This window comes from Sinocyclocheilus rhinocerous, unplaced genomic scaffold, assembly GCF_001515625.1.
Source record: "Sinocyclocheilus rhinocerous isolate Xijiao unplaced genomic scaffold, SAMN03320098_v1.1 scaffold1127, whole genome shotgun sequence".
NCBI lineage: Eukaryota > Metazoa > Chordata > Actinopteri > Cypriniformes > Cyprinidae > Sinocyclocheilus > Sinocyclocheilus rhinocerous.
The window spans coordinates 119,723-141,920 of NW_015632463.1; the positions used below are offsets into that span (position 1 = coordinate 119,723).

Consider the following 22,198-nt stretch of genomic DNA (forward strand, 5'->3'; position numbering starts at 1 on the left):
ATAACCTGCAGAAAGAGAAAAATACCCCCCCCCCCCCCCCCCAACCCACAAATAATGCACAGTCAGGAATATGTACAGACAGCTGTTTATTATCATGAAATACCATCTTCAGGGTGATTAAAAAATAAATAAATCTTATCACTCGGCCAGAGTTTATGACTGGCTGACTGTAATATCCCGTGCCATTTTATTACCATATGATACATGATGTCATAGTCAGCCTAAACACTGACCAAATGTGAAATTAATAATTGCGAATAATAATTAACTCCTCTAAATAATAGCATCCTGTCACGGTTGCAATGTGTTCAAAGCACTTAACACATGTGTCCAGCTGTGATCAACTTCCACCGCGTATTTGAGCAGCAATCTTCAACATGAGACAGAGTAAAAGCTGGCATGGCCCTCACACGCCCTCATGTGTCGGCGGCAGGTGGACGGACACGCTTAGTACGCTCCAACACGAGGAACGAAGCATGCGACTCCCAACCATAGAGTGCGCTGAAGATGTAACCACCAAAAAGAAGACGCGCAGTTACAAACGGTAGCATTTCAACTACGTATACGAAATTATTCACAGAATCATAGCCTTATTTATTTGACTTTTATTTAAAAAATGTCAGTGTATTAGTCTTATATAGCATAAGAAAAAAGCCCTTATGCGCCTCTACAGCAGTTAGTACGGTTTGGAAAAGGGAAAATTAGGTCTTGTTGTTCCCTCAAGTCCACACAATTCAGATGGAGGCTTTGCTACAACGTGACAAAGCAGCGCCGAGCGTTCGTAGCCCTGCCCACATGTCCAATAGCAGCGCGAGTTTCTCTTTGAGGGGCGGGGTTTATGCTTTGCAGGCGGGGTAATGGCAGGTTAGGATCAAATGAGAGATGGTTTCGGGAGTTGCTCGTTACACGTGAAATTTGTTCCCATAGCAAGAATGATGGTGGTATCCGTACACGGGTTAACATCAGACAAGACCCGAGTTACAGTACTGAGCTGAGCTACATTGTTGCACATGCGTCTATCCGTGTACAAGCTCTGCAAAGCAGCCTAAACTTCACTTTAGAGCAACTGAAATACTTTTATAAGGTAAGAAAAGCTGATTTTTGTTCTAATAGTTGTATCATTGCTGTCATAGTCTTACATCGTTTGTATGAAGGACATTTGAATCTGTATTTGTCAAAGAAAATGCGTTAAACATTTAGCTTTTAGTCTATATTGTTATTTCCTGATAGCACTAAGGATGTCTGATCACCAGTAAAATATGGTCCTTTGACTGTACTATATACCAGTGTATTTTTGACAATAACTTGATTGTCTGTTTAAAAGATGTAATGTGCATGGCTGTATCAAAATACATCTCATTTTCAATGTTTGTATGATGTCAGTAATTCCACGGCTCTGCAGATAGAGGGCTCGCATTCATCTAAAACCCTATATGAGGTGTATTTAAGTTTGTTATAGTCAGATCATAGTTAAAGGACTAGACTAGTGAGTGTCAAAACTAATGAGATTATTTCAATAAAATAAAAGGATTTATAACGTTATTTTTTATATAAATGTATAGTGTTATTCTAAAAAGCTTACTTGGTGGTATATGCATTGAAAACTGAAACTTGTCAGGGTCAGCAAAACAGAAAAAAAAACAATACATCAGGAGGGGGAAACCTACAAATATTTCAGTTTCATGAAACGTTGAAAACAGCTCAGTCATATGCATCTTGCTACACATCTAGTGTTTTTAGGTTACCCATGAAAGCATGTGTGAACTTTTTTTTTTTATCTGAACAGGTTTTTATCTTTCTTTTGTGCCGTACAGAAGCTTCATTGTTCAGATACTTCAAGACTAGTGATTAAAATTATTATCTACAATTATGTTGCCATAGTCAATGGTAAAAAAAAAAAAACTACAACAACAAGTGACGTATTGATTATTTTAGGAATGAGCAGTTAGGTAGTTCAATATTTCCTTTGTTCTAATGGAGATATGTGCTGTTTTCTTTCTGAAATCCAGTTTGAATCTATATCCTAAATGTAAACATAAGACGTTTTCAGCATTTAAACACACACACAAAATAGGGCAAAAAATGAAAAGCATGCTGTGTGCTATATAATATGTCACGTATAATACATTTTTTTTCATCGACCCTCCCACTTTAAAATGTGTTAAGTACATGGCTCTGAACATCAAATATAATTATTTTAAGGACACTGCATCATAATGACTGTATCAAAACAAGTGAATGTAAATATATCAGTGTGGTTCTTTAATGTCATTATAGGCCAGGATTAAAATGCAACACTCAACATTTATACAATGTGTGACAGAACTCACTATTCTCTGTGTGCATCTTGAAATTTTTCATGTCTCTTCATATCTTCAGGTGTGCAATTGTTGCTTATCCTGTTTTTATTATTATTTCCCACCAGATGCTTTGCAACTTTAAGGACGTTTAAGCAGAAACATCTAGGACAAACAAAGAAAAGTTTCTCGGCCGTACCTATGTTTTAGCACAGCAGATATTTAGGATAACCAAAGAGTTCCCATGCCCTGCTCTGTCAGAAGGTCCCTTACAGATGCACAAGACAGATAATATATACAGTTATTCTGCTTCATTATGAATAATGACAACTTTCAAACACCAGTGACCTATGGCGCTCGTAGAGGGAAGGGAACAACATACAAGGATGAAGGGGAAGCCCACAGCAATGCTTCTCCCGGAATGACCAACAGCCAGCCCATTTGTCCCAGGCTGGACATTTCAGCAGCACCCCAGCTGACACACTCGGATGACACGGATGCCCACTCCAGCGGGAATGACTCGGCCGAGAGGGAGAGCGAAGGACACATGGGACGAGAAACATCCACCTGCAGCTCTCACAACAGAAAGGGTTCAACCACAGAGACTACGGAAAGCAAGAGGTATGTGATATTTAAACTGAAATCTGTTTAACATGACTTTTATGTGGTAGGAAGATGGTTTAATGTTATAAGTAGTTTTTCCCAGTGTCTATTTGTATTTACTGTATGTATGAATACGTATACATTGCCAAAGACAAATAAATGATGTTCTTTTGAACTTTCTGTTCCTCAAAGAATCCTGAAAATCATGTATCTTGGTTTCTACAAAAAAAATTAAGCACAAATGTTTTCAACAATAATAATGATAAGAAATGTTTCTTGAGCACCAATCAGCATGTTAGAATGATTTCTGAAGGATCATGTGACATTGAACACTGGATTAATGCCTGGAATAATTCAGCTTTGGATCACAGGAATAACTTATATTTTAAAGTGTAATGATATTTTGCCGTTTTTGATCAAATAAACACAGCCTTGGTAAACATAAGAGGCTTTTTTTTTTAAAACATTCAAAAATCTTGCCAACCCCAAACTTTTAAACTGTGGGTGTACATATATACAGATAAAATAGCTTGAATGCCATTGCAATGCAGAGTCATTATGGATACAAATCTTAGTCAAATGTATGAGTGTAAACCTGTTACTTGTCTTTTAACCACTTTAGTCAGCAAAGAGATAAAAAAAACAATGTGTATGCCTGAGGAGCTCTGACCTATATATATATCTCACACATTCAGTTTAATAAACCAATTGCAGGAGTTTGGTTTAACTTGCTCCCAAAAAACCTTTTCTTTTGGAACTGGTTGAGGCGTTGGCATTATGACGCTTCACTTGGGGCAGATTATAATTGCATAGTACATGCAGTAATTTTTAGGAACAAGACTGGTATTTGGTCATGTTCATTTTAAGATTATCGAACAATAACTGTGCCAGATTGGCTAATTGACGGAAATGGCCAGAACTAGTATCGGCTCCAAAATCATGTATTTTAGAACTTGTCATTGCTGAAATGAAATTATTTAATTTTTAAATTGGAAATGTGAAATCCTGTTTTCTGATAGATAAATAAATTGTATTAGAAATACTGGCTAATTTCACCCATTAAAATGTCTCTCCCCAGCTCAAACGGAAACAGTCCCTCCCCTCCTAGCAGCTCGGTTTCGTACAGTCTTTTGAGTGGCAGCTCGGAGCAGGATCAGCCGACGTCCCAAGCACCCAGCGGTGACCAGCCAGCCCGGCTGGAGACCCAGAGAGAGCTGCTGAAAGCCCTGCGTGAGCTAAAGATCCGCGTGCCAGCAGAATGGCGCAGGAAGAGGCGATCAAGCACCCTAGCCTCCTTGCAGTACGCACTTAACTGTGTCAAACAAGTCCGGGGTGAGTAGAAAACCGAAACTTAAATTGCATTTCCTTGTACCAGCATGTGTGTGCCAATAAAAGGGTGTGTTGTGTTCATCTGTAGCTAATCAAGAATACTACCATCAGTGGAGTGTGGAAGAGAGTCATGGGTGTTGTTTGGACTTGTCGTCGTTTACTATTGAAGAGTTAGACAACGTTACGTCAGAGTACACCCTTCAAAACACGGTATGACTAGACAAGTTACCTAATCATACACATCCGGTTGTGAGTCTTCAGAAGAATCTAACGCATTCATTCTTTCTCTGTTCTATCTTAGGACACGTTCTCTGTGGCAGTGTCGTTCCTCTCTGGTAAAGTGGTGTACATCTCATCCCAGGCGGCCTCTCTGCTGCGCTGTAAACCCGAGAGGCTTCAGGGAGCCGTTTTTTCGGAGCTGCTCGCACCTCAGGACGTCAGCACGTTTTACAGCAGCACCGCTCCCTGTCGTCTGCCGCCGTGGTCCTCCTGCGCAGGCACTAGTATGTGGAAGTTTATTGACTCTGTGAATATAGCAACAAAGCAGAGATCACAGTACATTTTGTAAATCAGTTACAGATCGTTTTATTCGCCATAGACTGTTATAAAGCTGCCAGGCACATGTTTTTGTCCTCAGCTGTTTATATTGGCACACTGCAAGACATTTTGATGGGGGTGTATTTCTGAGGCATATTGTTTTATGGGTATAGTACTGAAACTTTATTGGTCAAAAGTAGTGTCCCACAAAGGTGTATATTAAAGGTGCAATATGGAATTTTTATATCCCTACTGGTACCAAATGGAATTGGTAACAGAAAATAATAACAGGTTTCCCAAATACCTTCTTCCATTGTTCTGACAAAAAGGTATTCCTGTTACTTAAAAAGAAATTAACATTAACTGATATGAAATAAAAAGTAAAAATCAAACAAACAAAAAAAGGCAACATGTCTCATTTCCATTTAATTTACAGTGAAGTACTAAAATAACTAAAAATAAACTGAAATAAACAGATATACAGATACAAAATACAGACATATTTAAAAAAAAACACAAAAACGGATAAAAATGACAAAAACGCACAACAAAATTACTAAAATTTAAAAAGAAAAAGGAAAATAAAACTAATTCAAAATATTAATAAGAACTTTAATAATGTATTAAAGGGATAGTTCAACCAAAAATGAAAATTAGCCCATGATTTACTCAAGCCATCCTAGGTGTATATGTTTTTCTTCTTTCAGACTAATACAATCTGAGTTATATAAAAAAATGTTCTGATTGGCTGTGATTTTGTTGCTTCATACAGCATTTTGCTGTTATAGACAACTGAAAAATTACTTCTTCAATCATGAAATTCACTTAGTTAGGATGCGCTATAATGGTAAAAACAGTTAAAAAAAAACTTTTTAAAATTTGTAGTTATTTTTTAAAGGTTGCCCAAATGTATGCTGAGAAAATGAGTATTTATTAAAGCCTCTTGTGTCCAGCCTCACAGGCGGACTGTACCGAGGAAAAGTCAATGTTTTGTCGGATCAGCAGAGGTTGGGACAGCGATGGAGAAGTGAAGTATTACCCCTTCCGTCTCACGCCATATCAGCTGACCCTGAGGGACTCCGATACATCCCAACCTGAGCCCTGCTGCCTCCTTATCGCTGAGAGAGTGCACTCCGGCTACGAGGGTAAAACAAGACTGTGTCAATGTCAAATACTTCACCATTCAAAAGTTTGGGGTCAGTAGGATTTTACATTTTTTTGGATTTAATGTTTTATCAGCAAGGGCTAGTAAAAACTAGTTATATAAATGATGTTTTCACAAAAATATTAAGCAGCATCAAATAAATACAGCCATGGCGAGCATTAGACTTCTTACAGAAACATTAAAAAAATCTTACCAACTCCAAACTTTTGATTGGTAGTTTACTTGGTGTGTTAGAAATCTGAAACTGTCTCACTGTTATGAAAGTATAATCTTAACACTTAAATAATATGCATGTTGAAAAAAAAAGAAGGTCTTTTTCACTGTTTCATCTAATAAGAATAAAAAATAAAAATAACATTCTTAATTTGTCTCTTCAATTATTGAAAGCACTAGTAAACGTGCATGTAATTGAAAAATCAATCACCCTTATATAAGTGTAATATGACACTTAATTAAGCATACTTTGCACTTGGTTCTTGTTTTTTGTGTCTGTTCTAATGTGTTTCCGTATTTTTACCTAAAAGCACCTCGTATCCCAGCAGACAAGAGAATTTTTACCACCAGTCACACCCCAAACTGTCTGTTCCAAGAGATTGATGAAAGGTTTGCATTTTTGCCTAGAGCTGTCTCACATGTTTACTCTCTATGTCTCTTTTGAACAGCTGCATAAACCTCCTTTGCTCTCATTTGCAGGGCAGTGCCATTATTAGGTTACTTGCCTCAGGACTTGGTTGGGAAGCCGGTGCTTATTTACCTGCATCCAGAAGATAGACTCCTTATGGTGGCCATTCACAAAAAAAGTGAGTAGCTCATTCTGGATACAGGCACGATTCAATGGTGTATATGTGTGCAGCAGAATTCATTGATATAGTTTCCCTTCATCAGTTCTCCAGTTTGCAGGGCAGCCGTTTGACCACTCGCCCCTGCGCATGCGTGCACGAAGTGGGGAGTACTTGACCCTCGACACCAGCTGGTCATCCTTTATCAACCCCTGGAGCAGGAAGGTGGCTTTCATAGTGGGACGCCACAAAGTTCGAACGTAAGTGGCTGCACATCCGATATCTTTCTCGGCTTTTTTCGTTCACTTAAGACATAACTGACTGTGTTTACCAGAATGATTGTCGAGATGGGTATTTTGTCATAATTTTATGTGTATATGTCTGTTCAAATGCAAGTTGATGCGAAAGAGGATTCAGTCTGAAACGCGCCTCTCTTCCTGTGTGCGCGGCTGTGCGCATAGAAAACGGCGCGCGAGTTGCGAATCAAGTTCTCTTTCGCCTCTTCTTGCGCTGGAATGGTTTAAAATCGCTTGAGTGTGTAAACACGTTTCACTCTATTATGGTGAAATTTTGCAATTAATCCACGGATCACATGCGTGCTGAACCGTACGGATCAACTACGATCCATTCAACCCCTAAAGTGGTCCCACAAAACCTATCTACCATCCCTTCCTTTCTGTAGGAGTCCACTGAATGAGGACGTGTTCACTGCCCTGGAGGACGGGGAGGTGAGAACCATGTCCCCAGATGTGCCACAGCTCAATGAGCTGATCCACAGGGTCCTGGTGCAGCCCGTTCATGCTGGCAGCTCACAGGGGTACGGCAGCCTGGGCAGCAGTGGCTCGCACGAGCACCAGCAAAGTGCCACTTCCTCCTCTGAGAGTAACGGACATGCTTCCGAGGACCAGATCAAGCCCAGGAAACCAGTAAGGGAGTTTATCTTTTTTCAGTTCAGATGTACACATAACAGTATTGAACATTACATAATGAAATAAACACCAACTTACACTAACGTGCAATGTGTCAACCTTTATTTCCTTATTTTTTTCTAGATGACGTTTGAGCAGATTTGTCAAGACATGCATATGGTAAAGGCCAATGGACAGCAGGTCTTCATTGACTCCCGAAACCGGCCGCCAGCTCTCAAACAGAGTAGCTTAGGTAAACATTGCTGATATGTCAATAATAATGACCTGACTTTATCTATTTAGCCTGAGGTCACATGCTTGTTATCACATTTGAAGTGACATGATTCCTGTCATATATTAGAAGCACTGGCAAATGCAGCAGATACAGCAGAGGCCTCTGCTAGAGAAGGTCTGGCAAGTTTAGCGCTGTCCAGTCCACCCAGGAAGGAGCTGCCCTACTCATACCAGCGGATCAACTGTTTGGACAACATCATAAGGTGAGTCTGTGTGTCCGCCTGTACCAGTTAAAAGGATTTGTGTGCTGTTATTTTTATTTCTCCAATTCCATCTTATTTTAAAAGAGAAAAGACAGGTGAAGATTGAATAATAATTGATAAGTATAGTATGTAAGGTGTGTGTATTGGATATATGGTCTCATTCTTTCACTGTTTTTTTCAGATATCTGGAGAGCTTTAATGTCCCTGGCACAGTGAAGAGGAAGTGTGGTTCATCTTCCTGTACCACGTCTTCTACCTCTGATGATGATAAACAAAGGGAAGGAGCTGGAGCAGCTGAAGGTCAGTAAAGGATTGCTAAAGGATAATGGGATATTCACCCAGCACATCTTATAAGTATTCAGAAAGTCAGAGACAACGAAGCAGACTCATACAACCAACCACTATTGGTATTCTTTCTGTATCAGCTAATAACTGTGTATGTTCTGTGTGTAAATGTATGGAATTAAAGTTCACTCTTCCATTTAGACATAGCAGAGACTCTTGTGGTGACCAAGGGTTCGAAGGTTGTCCCTGCAGCACCAGCACACCCCCTAACCCCTCTGGCTCTGCACTGCAAGGCTGAAAGTGTTGTCTCGGCCACTTCCCTGTGTAGTTTTAGCAGCACCATTGTTCACGTTGGTGACAAGAAGCCGCCTGAATCAGGTCTGAACACTTTTTCCAGGCTAATCTTGTAATTGACCTATATACATGTAGGCCTGTCACGATAACAACTTTTTGTTGTGCGATATATTGCCCAAGAAATAATTGCGATAAGTGATATAATTGTAATTTTAAAGACCATTTTATGCCACTGAATATATAATCATAGCCTATATACATGGTTTGTCTTATATTCCATTAAATGACAGACTTTGCAATCTCAAAGCAAACAATCTACTCTATTTGATCTACATCCAGACATTGTTATGATGGAGGAGCCGCCAACAACCCCAACACCTTCCACATCAGCCCCACCCACCTCTGTCACCTCTCCCATGCCCATGAACCCCCAGCAGGCCGTGTCCCCCACTGCTGCTGTTCCTGAGAAAGAAAAGGAAAAGGAGAGAAGAGGTGGAGGTAATACAGGGAAGGGCCTCACAAAGGCGGTGTTATCTGCCCATACCCAGCAAGAAGAGCAAGCTTTCCTCAGTCGTTTCAGAGACATCAGCCATCTGCGGATGGTCCAACCCAGCGGGCCACCACAGCGCAGACACACGTCTACACCTGGGGCAAAAGGTAACATCATTGTAGAGTTGTTCACAGGTTGAATTTGTCTGTCTAACTTTCTTTACCTTCGCCTTTAATATTTGGCTTGTGCCGTCTAGGAGTGAACAGCTCCCAGTACTATCCTTCTGTGGGCAACAGCAGCAGTCGTCGGCATGGTAGAGGAGGGAAAAGACTGAAACACCAAGTAGATGGCAACACACCAGACAGTCCCTCCCCCTCTGGGTCTAGCCCCTATAGAGGATCCAATCCTGCAGCAATAAGACCCAACCTCCCCCCAGTCCAGCAATCTTCCACTTCTTGGCCACCATCTGCGGCATCCCAGACTAGCGGTACTCCCATGATGAACTCCTTTCCCCCAGGCTACATGCCTATGTTCCCCATTTCATCACCTTTCTCGATGCCCCAAATGGGAACAGATCATTCCTTGCAAGAGGGAGTCCCTAGATTCCCCATGCAAGGCTTTCCTCCAGTGATGCCACCAGTCATGACCTTCATGTTGCCCAACTATATGTTTCCACAACTCTGTAATATAGGACCACAGTTGAACCCAGCCAACTCGCAGCTCGGTGGGCAACTGCTTGCCCAAATGAACCCCTTGGGTCAGTTCCCTTCCTCTGCTGTTGGTTTACCATCGTTCAATCCTGCAATGGGACAGTTCAATCCATTGGGCTCCCAAATGAATCCTGCCATGCCTACAATGATTCCCCAGCAATTCTACAACCCAAATCCCCTGTTCACTTTCCCCAACTCTCCATCAGTGCCAGCAGTAAATACCAATACTGCGCCACATGGGCAGTCTCGCTCCAGCACACCTCAGTCCACTGGGCAACAGGCTGGCGAGAGGGAAGGGTCTGGATCTCCTCTGTTTCCATCCCGATGCTCCTCCCCACTCAATCTTTTACAACTTGAGGAATTGCAAAGCAACCGAACGGACACTATGCAACAGACTCCACCCTCAGGGGGTGGAGGAACACAAGGGGACGGGACTGTGGTGCAAAATTCCAGCAATCGCAGCAACACCAAAGATGGCAAACTCAATGTCCTCCCCGCTCAATCTTTTACAACTTGAGGAATTGCAAAGCAACCGAACGGACACTATGCAACAGACTCCACCCCCAGGGGGTGGAGGAACACAAGGGGACGGGACTGTGGTGCAAAATTCCAGCAATCGCAGCAACACCAAAGATGGCAAACTCAATGACAGTGTAAGTATTAAGAACCTTTAAAAACTCATTTGTTTTTCATTACCTAGCTTCTTTGCTAACTTTGAGTTAACTTCCTTTAGTCTGAAGTCAATGAGTCCAACCAGGATGCCATGTCGACCTCCAGTGACATGCTGGACCTACTGCTGCAAGAGGATTCCCGCTCGGGCACCGGCTCCGCTGCCTCAGGCTCCGGGTCATCAGGATCAGGGTCATTCGGATCTGGATCGAATGGGTGTAGCACATCTGGAAGTGGAACTAGTGAGTAATTTACTCATGAATGCTTTATTCTTAAAGTTATAGATCACACAAATCTCATACTCATCCTTATATCATTATAAACCTGTATGACTTTATTTGTGTGGTGGAACATAAATGGAGAAATTCTGAAGAATTGTACTGATTGTTTTTAACCATGCCTGTTTTTTTCTTTGGACTTTTTGATCTCAGGGAGCAGTAATACTAGCAAGTACTTTGGAAGCATTGACTCATCAGAGAATGATCACAATCATAAACCAGCATCTAAAGATATTGGAGGGGAACAGTTCATAAAGTTTGTCCTACAGGACCCCATCTGGCTCCTCATGGCGAACACAGATGACAAAGTCATGATGACATACCAGATTCCCGTCAAGTAAGGCCATTTTACCAGATTGCTTAGTAGCCCAATCGCATTCTAGCCTAACCTAAATGAATATCGGCTTTGTTTTGACTAAAACTCCTGGAAATCTATCTAAGCAAACTTAGTTCTAAGAGTTTAATTCCAACTCTGTTCTGACTCCTTTGCCTGTTATTTACAAATAGCAAAAATCATGTCCAAAGACCTTGATTATTTGGTTCTGGTGTACTTGATTGAGGTGAAACTAATTCTGAGTTAAAGTCCCTAATTATGAGTTTGGATATCATAATTAAAATGTGATGTTGGTGGGAATATAAATGACTCACTGGACAAATTTGTATACTTGATAGAAGTAGATTTTAGTGTAGCACAAACTATGCCAGAAGAGGACATTCATTTATATTTGTGTGTGTGTGTACAGAGACAGAGAATCAGTACTGAAAGAAGATAGAGACGCCCTAAAAGCTGTTCAGAAGCATCAGCCTCATTTTACTGAGGAGCAGAAGAAAGAGTTAACTCAGGTCCACCCTTGGTTTCAAACCGGCTGCCTACCAAAGGCCATCAATGTTACAGTAAGTAGCTCTTAACAAAAAAACAAAAACACAAAGGCTATTTCAGAAAGTAGGTACCAAAATTCCGCTGCTTTCTAGTTCTGTGCAGATTCTATTGCAGTTCTCACTGCATGTATCTTTTAAAAAATGAGGTAATTACCCAGAATGCCTTGCGACAAGCTCTGCCAACTCTAAATATGTAGTGTACTGAACAATATTGAAAAAAAATAGTTAAATCTAGTTAAAAATGACTATTTTACTCAATATTTTTATGCCGTTTAAAGTATTGTTAGCTTAGCAGCATGCTAACATGCAGTAGTGCTATTTTATGTATCTTACGTGCAAGTTATTTCATTTCTTCACAGTCTTGCACAGGATGTGAATCCCCCCCAGATTCCTCGTTTCTTACTCCATTCGATTTGGACTTTCATGAGATGGCTCTCAGCATGGTTTTGAGAGAAGAGGCCAAACAACAAGATAAACTTATCACAGCTGAAACAGCCTTTCCCTTGAGCCCACCTTCATCTGATAATGAACAGAGAGACCATCAGACCAGCTCAAGCACTTAGAAGTGGGCCATGGAGGAGGTGGAAGGGACATCATCAGCGAAGGTGAAGCGGGACTGCTGGACAGTGATTGGTTGTGTTCCTGCCTCATAGACTTTTGGGACCAAGTTCAATTTGGACCAAGTTGAAAGGGTAGAAGTTTTAGAATCAGAATGTATGGCTCATTTTTACATAATTCTTTAAAACTACGAATAATTTGTAGCTTTATAACCAGGCCTCTGAATAATAAAAGGAAGAAGGGAACAAAAAACTTTCGTAGCTTATAGGAGCACATTTTGAATGTCAACCTATTGCACATGGTGGATGTTGTTGTTGTTGCACTATGTTCTGCTTCCAGGTTATTCATGAGTTTGCATGGTATTATCTATCCTATGACATGCACTGTTTCATAATTATTCATGACACCGTGTGACCTTTTCCTATTCCAGCTTTATAGAACGGGACGAGGAATTTATGTTTTAATTTCACACAAGTTTGAAGTTAGATGTGGTCTGACACTCTGCCTTTTTTTTTTACTTACACTGTTGCAGTATGGGTTTCCAGCCTGTGTCAGTTCTCGAACCTTTCCACAAGGTTCCCGGAAATTGTGGATGTGAAAAATAGGTTCCAGTCTGACCCTAAAAGCTTTCTGGTCTGTAACCAGGAACACTGCATTAGGGAAATGTTGATGTCTTTGACAGTCTCATTGAGCAATGTAATAACGTTGGTTTTCAGTTGGTTAATTTGCATTTTATTTCTCCTGGCCGAGAACTGCGTCTGCCACCAGAACGCAAAGTATTTTGGTGGAAAAGAAGCATGATAGGCCAGAAATATTTTCTAGACAAATTGCCAAAACATTGCAAGCCGTTGTCCAGCTTGTACATATTTTTTTTTTTTTTTTTTTTTTTTTTTTTGCGTTACTGTGAAAGTAACTAACCTCAGTATTCAAGGGGACAAGTTGCCTTCAAATGTTTGTTTTATGTTGTGGTTTTGAATTGCTGCCTTAGACATTCAAAATGCAATGACGCTCAAAATTACAATTGTGTGCTAAAAGTATTTGCGTTCTTGTTGCACTTATGTTGTTTCGGTCCATCATGTCAGCATCACAAACCCCATTCGTTTCTAGTAGCCTTAAAAGATTTATTTATTTGTCCATATCAGAATAACAGGATATGGTTTAAAAAAGAAAATGTAAATATGTATTTTGATGTGTGCTGTGTTGAATCACTGCACTCATTTTAAGAAGCTTTTGAAGTCCATAAAATTTGGCTCTGTTGTGACAGTTCATTTGCCCTTATTTTTAAGAGCGGTACAATTATATTTTAAAGCCTCTCAGATGAGCTAGTGTCTTGTTTAGTTCCACAACAAATGCAGGACTGCATTATTTATAAACCTAATTTATGGTTTAAAAAAACAAGACAACTACTTCCCTTTTTTTCCCCGTTGCCCTCAGATTTATTTGCGAGGGTTTTTCAAAAGTTTTTCTGTGAAAGCAGACTGGCCCAATCAGTTTACATGCAGTACTGTTCAGTTTAAAGCTTCTGTTGAATGTGCAGGAATTGGAAATGAATTTTGTACAATTGCTGGACCTGGAGTCAATCATTTGTTTTACTTAAACATTCTTGTAAATTTTTTTTTTTTTTTACTTTGAACAAAAATAAATGTGTTTTTAGAAATCTGTTTTGGAAGCTTCCCTGCTATATAATAGAAGATAAACTCATAGTTTTAACGGGGTCATATGATGCTGCTAAAAAGAACATTATTTGGTGTATTTGGTGTAATGCAATGTGTTTATGCGGTTTAAGGTTAAAAAACACATTATTTTCCACATACTGTACATTATTGTTTCTCCTCTATGCCCCGCCTTTCTGAAACGTGCGAGGTGTGCTCTGATTGGCCAGCTATCCAGTGCGTTGTGATTGGCCGAATCAAGCGTGTGACGGAAATGTTACGCCCCTTACCATATTGTGATGCCTGCAGCAACCACATGTGAAGACCCGGGGCTGGACTCCACTTCCTCCACCTGAAAGCCGATCCGGCGATCCACAGCGCGAAGTTAATGTATTTCCTCAGCGACCAGCACGGATCAGCTCCAGGCATGACGAAGCGATATCGTCCTCTTTTGGAAGGCCAAACAAAGTAGTTTCGCTTTCACAACGAAACACACAGCGCCTTCAAGACATGGTGGCCACGGCAACAATACTACAGCGAGAATAAAAGTTACGCCTTCTTTCTTTGCGTGAAGATGTGGGAAGAGTTGCATAACGCAGCCCAAATAGTGACGTAGATATGTGGGGGCGTGTTAGCACGAGACGTTTTACGCAGGCGTGGCTGACTCTTAACTTTTATAAAGATTTAAACCGCATAAACACATTTCATTACACCAAATACACAAAATAATGTTCTTTTTAGCAGCATCATATGACCCCTTAACTTGACTGAATTGTTTTTCTTAGCCACTAGATAGTGTAGTAACATATCTAGCAACATCCACAATTGTTTTCACATTGCTTGAATTATCTTCACCCAAAACAAATATTTCCAAGATTTTGACTCCTCTTTCATTTTCCAAAGGCAAACAATTTTCACAGCCCAGGTTGTTGATATGAATGCGTGTATTTGTGTCTGAGCAAGGCGACATAAGGAGAAAGGGAGCATTCCACTTTCTCTGCCAACTTTCCTAAGCTTAAAGGGGTCATATGATGCTACTAAAAAGAACATTATTTTGTGTATTTGGTGTAATGAAATGTGTTTATGCGGTTTAACAAGAGCTTGTAACACTCCAAAGAGAAAGGAAAAATTGAAATCGCATCATATGACCCCTTTAAATCTGTAGTTTCCCTCAGCTCAAGAATGCAGTTCAGACTGTCTCATGACTCTCGTCTCCGTATCTCAAACTGTCCAGAGTAGCAAAACTGTCAGGTTTCTGTAAACTCTTCTAGTTAATCTCTGTGAATATTTACATAGACCTCTTTGAAAAACCTGAGAAGCAAGGAACTGTATGTTGTTGACATTGTGTGATAGATTGTTTCTTATTCAAACCATAATGAGAGAGGAGATGACTGTAGTGGCATGTTTCATCCCAACAAGCTGTTTGCGTAATGAGTAATGTCAGTTCTGCATGGCAGTTCACTTTTCATTCATATCAACACCCTTTTAAACTCTTTTTGAGAGTTTTTCCTTTACAGAAATCTCACCCTCGTGTCATTCCAGACCTGTTTTCTTTCTTCCACTGAGCATAAAAGGAGATATTTTGAAGAATGTTCATGCTGCTCTTTTCCCTACAGTGACAGTGAAAGGTGACCAGGAGCTGTCAAGCTCCCAAAAGCACTTTAAAGGGATCATATGACGCGATTTCAATTTTTCCTTTCTCTTTATGAAATATGCAACACAACGCGTAAAAAGACAGTATAAGTCATTATAATCAGTAATTATGTCCCCACTGGATGCAACGAATGCCTGCTAGTCCCCCCCATAGCGTCACTTTCCCACTCCCTCTACTCTTTCCTCAGCATCCCGCCCTCCAAACCTCCGCCTCCTCTCCGTGTCATGTGTCCTGTGGCTGCATCTGTATGTGGATCTCAATGCTAAGGACATGGAGTGTCTGACTGCTGTGTGGAGTTTGGGGTTTCTTCTGTCTCTGAGTTTTGGAGGGGTCTTGTGTCAAACCACCAACTACACCAGGTGTGCGGTAGGGCTGTGGATGAGGATGAGCTAAGCATGCAAGTCAAAACAGCTCTTTAAATAACCTTTTTTACAAACCCTCATGAGTTTTTACTGCAGCAGCTGTTTAAACTTGCTAGCTTGCACATATTTGTAAGTGTTTATTTATGGTAGTAAGTGTCATTTTTGCCTCAAACACATGGAGAGTGTGTACTGTATGTATTCTCATGAATATTGATTATAGACTGATGAAGGGTTGCAGTACTTGGGTTAGTGTATTTTCAGGGTGAATCAGGTCGCTTTACCCTGCATCAGGTCCAGTTTTCCTTTGCAGGGAGTGTCATTGCTTTCACTGAAGAAAACAGATGGATCATTTCTTAAATAATGACTAGACTGAGCAATCTGGCCAACATCCTTTTGGGCAGAAATTTTGGAAAACTTTTTATGCTATTTAGGCTGTTGTAGTTGCAGAAATAGTCAAAAATGCAATTTCTGTTCATATGACTTTGTCTTTGTTGGAGAAATTTTGTAGAATGTTTGTGCTGCTCTTTTGCATACAATAAAAGTACCCAAAGTAGCCAAAAAAGTAAAAAAAAAACAAAAAAACCTTAGTTTAAGTTTTTGGGTGTACTGTCCCTTTAAATGTGTTGATTTATTTATAAAACTGAAATATGTTCATGCATAATTTCTTTCTAATTGGTTGTGACATTTGTAAGTAGCTCTAATTTTCTATGTATGGCAAATCAGTTTTATTTACTTCCTCATTTTTATTAACACAGTAAATATTTGCAAAGGTCACTGAAATTATACCATGCAGTAAACATCCCTATATTGCTGAGTGAAGAGAATCTGTCTCAGACGGGGTCTGTGGGAGTGACTGCATAATGGCCAGGCTTTTGGAGTTTTCTGGCCCTGCACCATTACATCACAACAGAGCTCCGTTTTATTTTACAATGTCATAGAGTTTAAGTCTATATGAGACTTCAGCGAATATTATCAAAATAAAACATTTCAGGACATTCAAAAGGGATTTTGAGCTCTCAGTGCTCTCAGAAACACTGCCTGTGAAGTTATAAACACTGAATAAAAGTGTCTGCCTCTGTGAAACAGCTTTGAAAATGTAGCCTGCCAGACTCATAATTTAAAGTACAACAAAACTACAGTCCAACTGCTAACTTAACTTAACACTAAGTTTGCAACACTAACTTAAAGCTACTTAAATGAGACAATATCTTTTTAATATAACTTTATGATGATGTACATCACTTCACATCATTTACATCACTTGTGCATTTTTCTGGCACAAAAACAAACGTTTTTGAACGAATTAACATCTTAATTTGGGTGACAACATTAAACTTGTATATTTACACTAAATTATAAAAAATATAATTTATATAACTTAGTAATATAAAATTGACTAATTAATATTTTGCTATTAAAATGCAGTAATACACAAAAATCCAGTGTTTAATTATGCAGTGTTGAGCTGAAATTGAATGTCTGTCCTAAGTATAGCAATATGTAGGCTATGTTTTGCTAAATTATATTATAACGGTCATTTTAAAAGCCTCCCAACTTTTAAATCCGGTCAGATTTGTTCTTTATAGAATTTTGAAAGCACTTTCTTAATGATTTTGTAAATGTTTCTGTCATTTATCTAGTTTAATTTTCTCTGACTGAAATGCTTCACATGACATAAAAATGAAAGCTGTAAACATTGACATTTTATTTATGCAGTGAATAATTACAACATTGTAAAACAGTCTTTAATAGTTTTTGGTTGGAAAAGACAGTATTCTCAGCCCGGATGCCTCCCATAATTCAGTTTTGGAGTTCTGTGCATCTGTTTGTACTTTGTGAAATTATGTCTCCTGCAAATTATGTCTTGGTCAAGCTTTTGACTCACCTCTCAAAAGCTGTGTTTATTGTGCAATATAAACACATTCAGTATTTCCTCATAGTCACCAGAAATCCTTCTCTTTCGCTCTTCCTCACTCTCCCAGGCCTGTGTTTAACTGTGGCGGTGATCTGGTTGGAGACTCAGGCTTTGTGGGCAGTGAAGGATTCCCATCGTTCTACAAACCCAACAGCAAATGTACCTGGTACATCACAGTGAGTTCACTTTGAGTTCACACTCCACACACTCGGGATGTCGTATCCCGGAATAAAAGCCTTTAAGTATCTCTGTCTCTTTCTACTAGGTTCCAGAGGGTAATGTGGTCATGCTGTCCTTCAGGATTTTTGACCTGGAGGCGGATCCTCTCTGCCGCTACGACTATGTGGATGTGTATAACGGACACTCTAACATGGTACAGAAGCTCGGGCGTTTCTGTGGAACGTTCCGGCCTGGAGCTCTCATTTCCACATCCAACACCATGATGGTAGAGATGGTATCAGATTCAGGAACAGGAGGAAGAGGGTTCCTGGCCTACTTCAATGGAGGAAAGCCACATGTGGATGGTGAAATAAACATATCAACTACTAAACATCAAACGTGTTGTGATTGACTCTGGTTCTGTCAGCATTTTCACTTTCAGTGTGGACAGAGAAAATACTTCATTCTGGAAACTTCTTGTTTTGACTTTTCTTGAGCTTATTATGCATATTAGAAAGTGAATATTTGTAGCCTCGATTGTCTTTCTTTTCTCTGAAATTATTTTCTCTTTCTTTCAGAGCACCAGTTTTGTGGCGGGAAGCTCACAAAGTCTCAGGGCACAATCAAAACTCCCAATTGGCCGGAGAAAAATTATCCAGTGGGCATCAGCTGTTCCTGGCTTATAACAGTGGAGCCGGAAATGGTCAGGAAAAAACATAACCCTACAGTTCTGATCGTTTTCAGTTAATATTTCAACACTGAATAGGTGGCGGCACGCCAGACATTTTTTGCAGCCTGTTCATTAAAGGGGTCATATGATGCGATTTCAATTTTTCCTTTCTCTTTGAAGTGTTACAAGCTCTTGGTGCATAAAGAAGATCTGTAAAGTTGCAAAGACTAAAGTCTCAAATCCAAAGAGATATTCTTTATAAAAGTTAAGTCAACCACGCCTACCTAAAACGGCTCATTCAAACACGCCCCCACATGTCTACGTCACGATGTGGGAAGATTTGCATAATGCCGCCCAAATGTTCACGCAAAGAAAGAATGCGTAACTTTTATTCTTGCTGTAGTATTGTTGTTGCCGCCGCCGCCATGTCGTGAAGGCGCTGTGTTTAATTGTGTAAGCGAAACTACTTTGTTTGGCCTTCCAAAAGAGGACGATATCCGCTTCGTCATGCCTGGAGCTGATCTTTGCTGGACGCTGAGGAAATACATCAACTTCGCACTGTGGATTTCACCGTGGACGACGCGGAGTCCAGCCCGGGGTCGTCACATGTGGTTGCCGCAAGCCCGCTGGACGCTCCTTCGTCGAATCCGCCGGCCGCCTCTGCTCACTCAAGCCGGCCTCCGCTCACTCAAGCCGGCCTCCGCTCACTCAAGGCCGCGGTGTGTGAGGCTGTTTGGTTGTGAAAGCGAATATCTATTTAATATAACTATACGATGATGTAATTTATATCACTTGTGCATTTTTCTGGCACAAAAACAAAGGTTTTTGAACAAATTGCCATCTTAATTTGGGTGACAACATCAAACTTGTATATTTACACAAAATTATTTAAAAAAATCTAATTTATATAACTTAGTTATATTAAATGTACTAATGAATATTTTGCTATTAAAATGCAGTAATACACAAAAATCCAGTGTTTAATTATGCAGCTAAAATTGAACGTCTGTCCTATATATAGCAATATGATGTAGGCTATGTTTAGCTAAATTATATTATTACGTTCCTTTTAAAAGCCTCCCGACTTTTAAAACCGGTCAGATTTGTTCTTTATGGAATTTTGAAAGCACTTTCTTATTGATTTTGTAAATGTTTCTGTCATTTAACTAGTCATTAAAGAAACAAACCTTTCAAGAAACATGGCTTTTCTTTGCTTGAATCTGGGATATTTTCCAATATATTATATTATTTTATATAACTGTTTCCCAGAATACGAATATTTATGTTGTGATGTTGAACTCTGTGCCTAGTGAATTTGGTAAGTCATTACCTACACTGATGTGTGGTGTAGAAGCACTGCAAGTACATTTTATAATTAATTACAAAGAAACAAGTACACATTTAATTAAATAATACATTTCTGGGTTGAAAGATTGAAATAGTATTTTCTTGTTTTATCAACTAATAACTATTAACAACTTTTAAACATTTCAGTTGCTCATAAAACATTTATTAATATTATTGTTGAAAACGTTTGTTTGTACCGCCTAATATTTTTGTAGAAACCTTGATTTATTTTTCAGGATTCTTTCATGAGTAGAAAGTTTAGAAGATCAGAATTGATTTGAAATACAAATCTGCTGTAGTGTAATAATTTATGTATTTACGGTCACATTAGATCTAATGCATCTTTTCTGAATAAAAAAAAAAAAAAAATCTTACTGACCCCAGATTTCTGAATGGTGTATGTCTGAAAGGACAGTTTAGCAAAAAATTTCAATTCTGCCATTATATACTCACTTTCTTTCAATTCATTTTGATCTATATAATATAATATAACATAATGTAATATAATATAATACAGAAAAACAATATAATTTCATTTTAAAGCAGTGAACTATAAGAGTGATTCTTTATTTCAGTTTGTTTCAATGTCTCTCTCTCTCTCTCTCTCTCTCTTATTCTCAGTTATCACCGGTAAGCTGACAGCATTGACTCCTTGACCTAGTGGAAGTATGCAGGCAACAGTGTCCTTAATTAAGGCCTACACGGCTGGTAGTCTTACCATCACCCAAGCTGGAGAAACCATGTCTGTCAAACTTTTGATGCCCTGCAAGAAATGTCCATTGCTGCGCAGAGGTATATGGCTACATATGCACATAAATACAAACCTGTGTCAGATTCCTTGTTCATTATTCCGCATTAATTTCTCACATATCAGCCAATTACTGATTTATTATCTCTTCATTAGGTCAAAACTATATCCTGATGGGTCATGTGGATGAGGAAGGCCGTGGTGTTCTCACTCCTGGTAGTTTCACTGCCCTGTACAAAGCCCCACACCACAAGATACTGACCAATATCAACAACCAGGCATGCTGATCTGATCACTCAGATCCATGTTAGCACGATCAACCTTCAGAGCAAAGACACCAGATGAAAGCAATGGACAGTGATTAGTCAACAGCCCAAAACTAGTCTGGATATTAAGAGGTATTTTTTTGGCATTGTAATATAATGCTCAGGAAGTTACACACACAATTTCCGGTGCTTTGATTAGCTATAGTGTGTTTCAAACTTGTCAACTCAGAACTGAATTTTGTAGTTGTAAAGTGAAGATATTTTTCATACAAGTTAACATACACACAGAGATGTCACAAAATATATTTGTAATTTATGATGTCTTCTAATACAGGATTTATATAACACATTATTGCATTGAACTTTAGTCTGTGTTGTATTATTGGGATGGGCCTTTTCCTTTCACTGAAAAGCTGGTTTTGGTCCAGAATACACTATCGACACTGACATGAACCATGAGCGCATACTAAACTGATAATGTGGCAACAATAACACTTCTTTCTTTCTTTTCCTCCTCCTATCTCTCTTTCTATGTACAGAATAGCTTATTGCCATTGCTTCATTGATGTGACTGTTAACTAAAACTATTTATTTTTTAAATCATTCTTCTAAATCATTTTCTGCAATTGAAATAAAGCTGAAATGAAATAAATGAATTATATAAATATTTAAAATATTAAATCATTATTACATTTATTGATAGATAGATAAAAAATAAATAGAATAATATATATTATTGCTGTATAATACTAACTTTAATGTTAATATTAAAATAAAAATTAAATAAAACTAACTGAAATAAATAGATTTATGTACTAAAATGACCAAAACTTAACAAAAAAAAAAGTCAAAATTGAAAACTGAAAATATAAAAATAAAAGCTAATTCAAAATATTAATAAATACTACATGGCCACGGCCAAATAAAATAAGTAATAATTAATAAAAAAACAACAACTGAAGTTGGTAGCTAGCTCAACTGTATTACATCTAGCTTCAGCGACACCTGCACTGTTTTAATTCTCTTTCTTTCATTTTAATTATCTTTTATCGAAAGACTATCGAAAGTAGCCGTTCTTTCCATTGAGAATACACAAAGCCTTAAATTAAACACCAAGGACATTGTGAATAAATTTGCTGAAAAAAAG

At 39.0% G+C, this 22,198-nt stretch overlaps 1 protein-coding gene and 1 pseudogene across 1 annotated transcript; both read left to right on the forward strand.

Moving 5' to 3' along the window:
- The first annotated feature begins 921 nt into the window (after positions 1-921).
- per1a (period circadian clock 1a) lies at positions 922-13,743 on the forward strand. The gene is made up of 21 exons (XM_016555276.1): positions 922-1,084; positions 2,426-2,918; positions 3,979-4,232; positions 4,318-4,439; positions 4,531-4,732; positions 5,720-5,911; positions 6,456-6,534; positions 6,625-6,731; positions 6,817-6,970; positions 7,393-7,636; positions 7,763-7,871; positions 7,980-8,115; positions 8,297-8,415; positions 8,602-8,778; positions 9,034-9,351; positions 9,441-10,252; positions 10,413-10,547; positions 10,628-10,805; positions 10,995-11,178; positions 11,585-11,735; positions 12,080-13,743. Exons 2-21 carry the CDS (start codon positions 2,614-2,616, stop codon positions 12,281-12,283), a joined length of 4,182 nt encoding a protein of 1,393 aa, XP_016410762.1. The 5' UTR covers positions 922-1,084; positions 2,426-2,613; the 3' UTR covers positions 12,284-13,743.
- A 2,028-nt stretch (positions 13,744-15,771) lies between these two features.
- LOC107742379 (procollagen C-endopeptidase enhancer 1-like) lies at positions 15,772-21,624 on the forward strand (annotated as a pseudogene).
- The last annotated feature ends 574 nt before the right edge of the window (positions 21,625-22,198 follow it).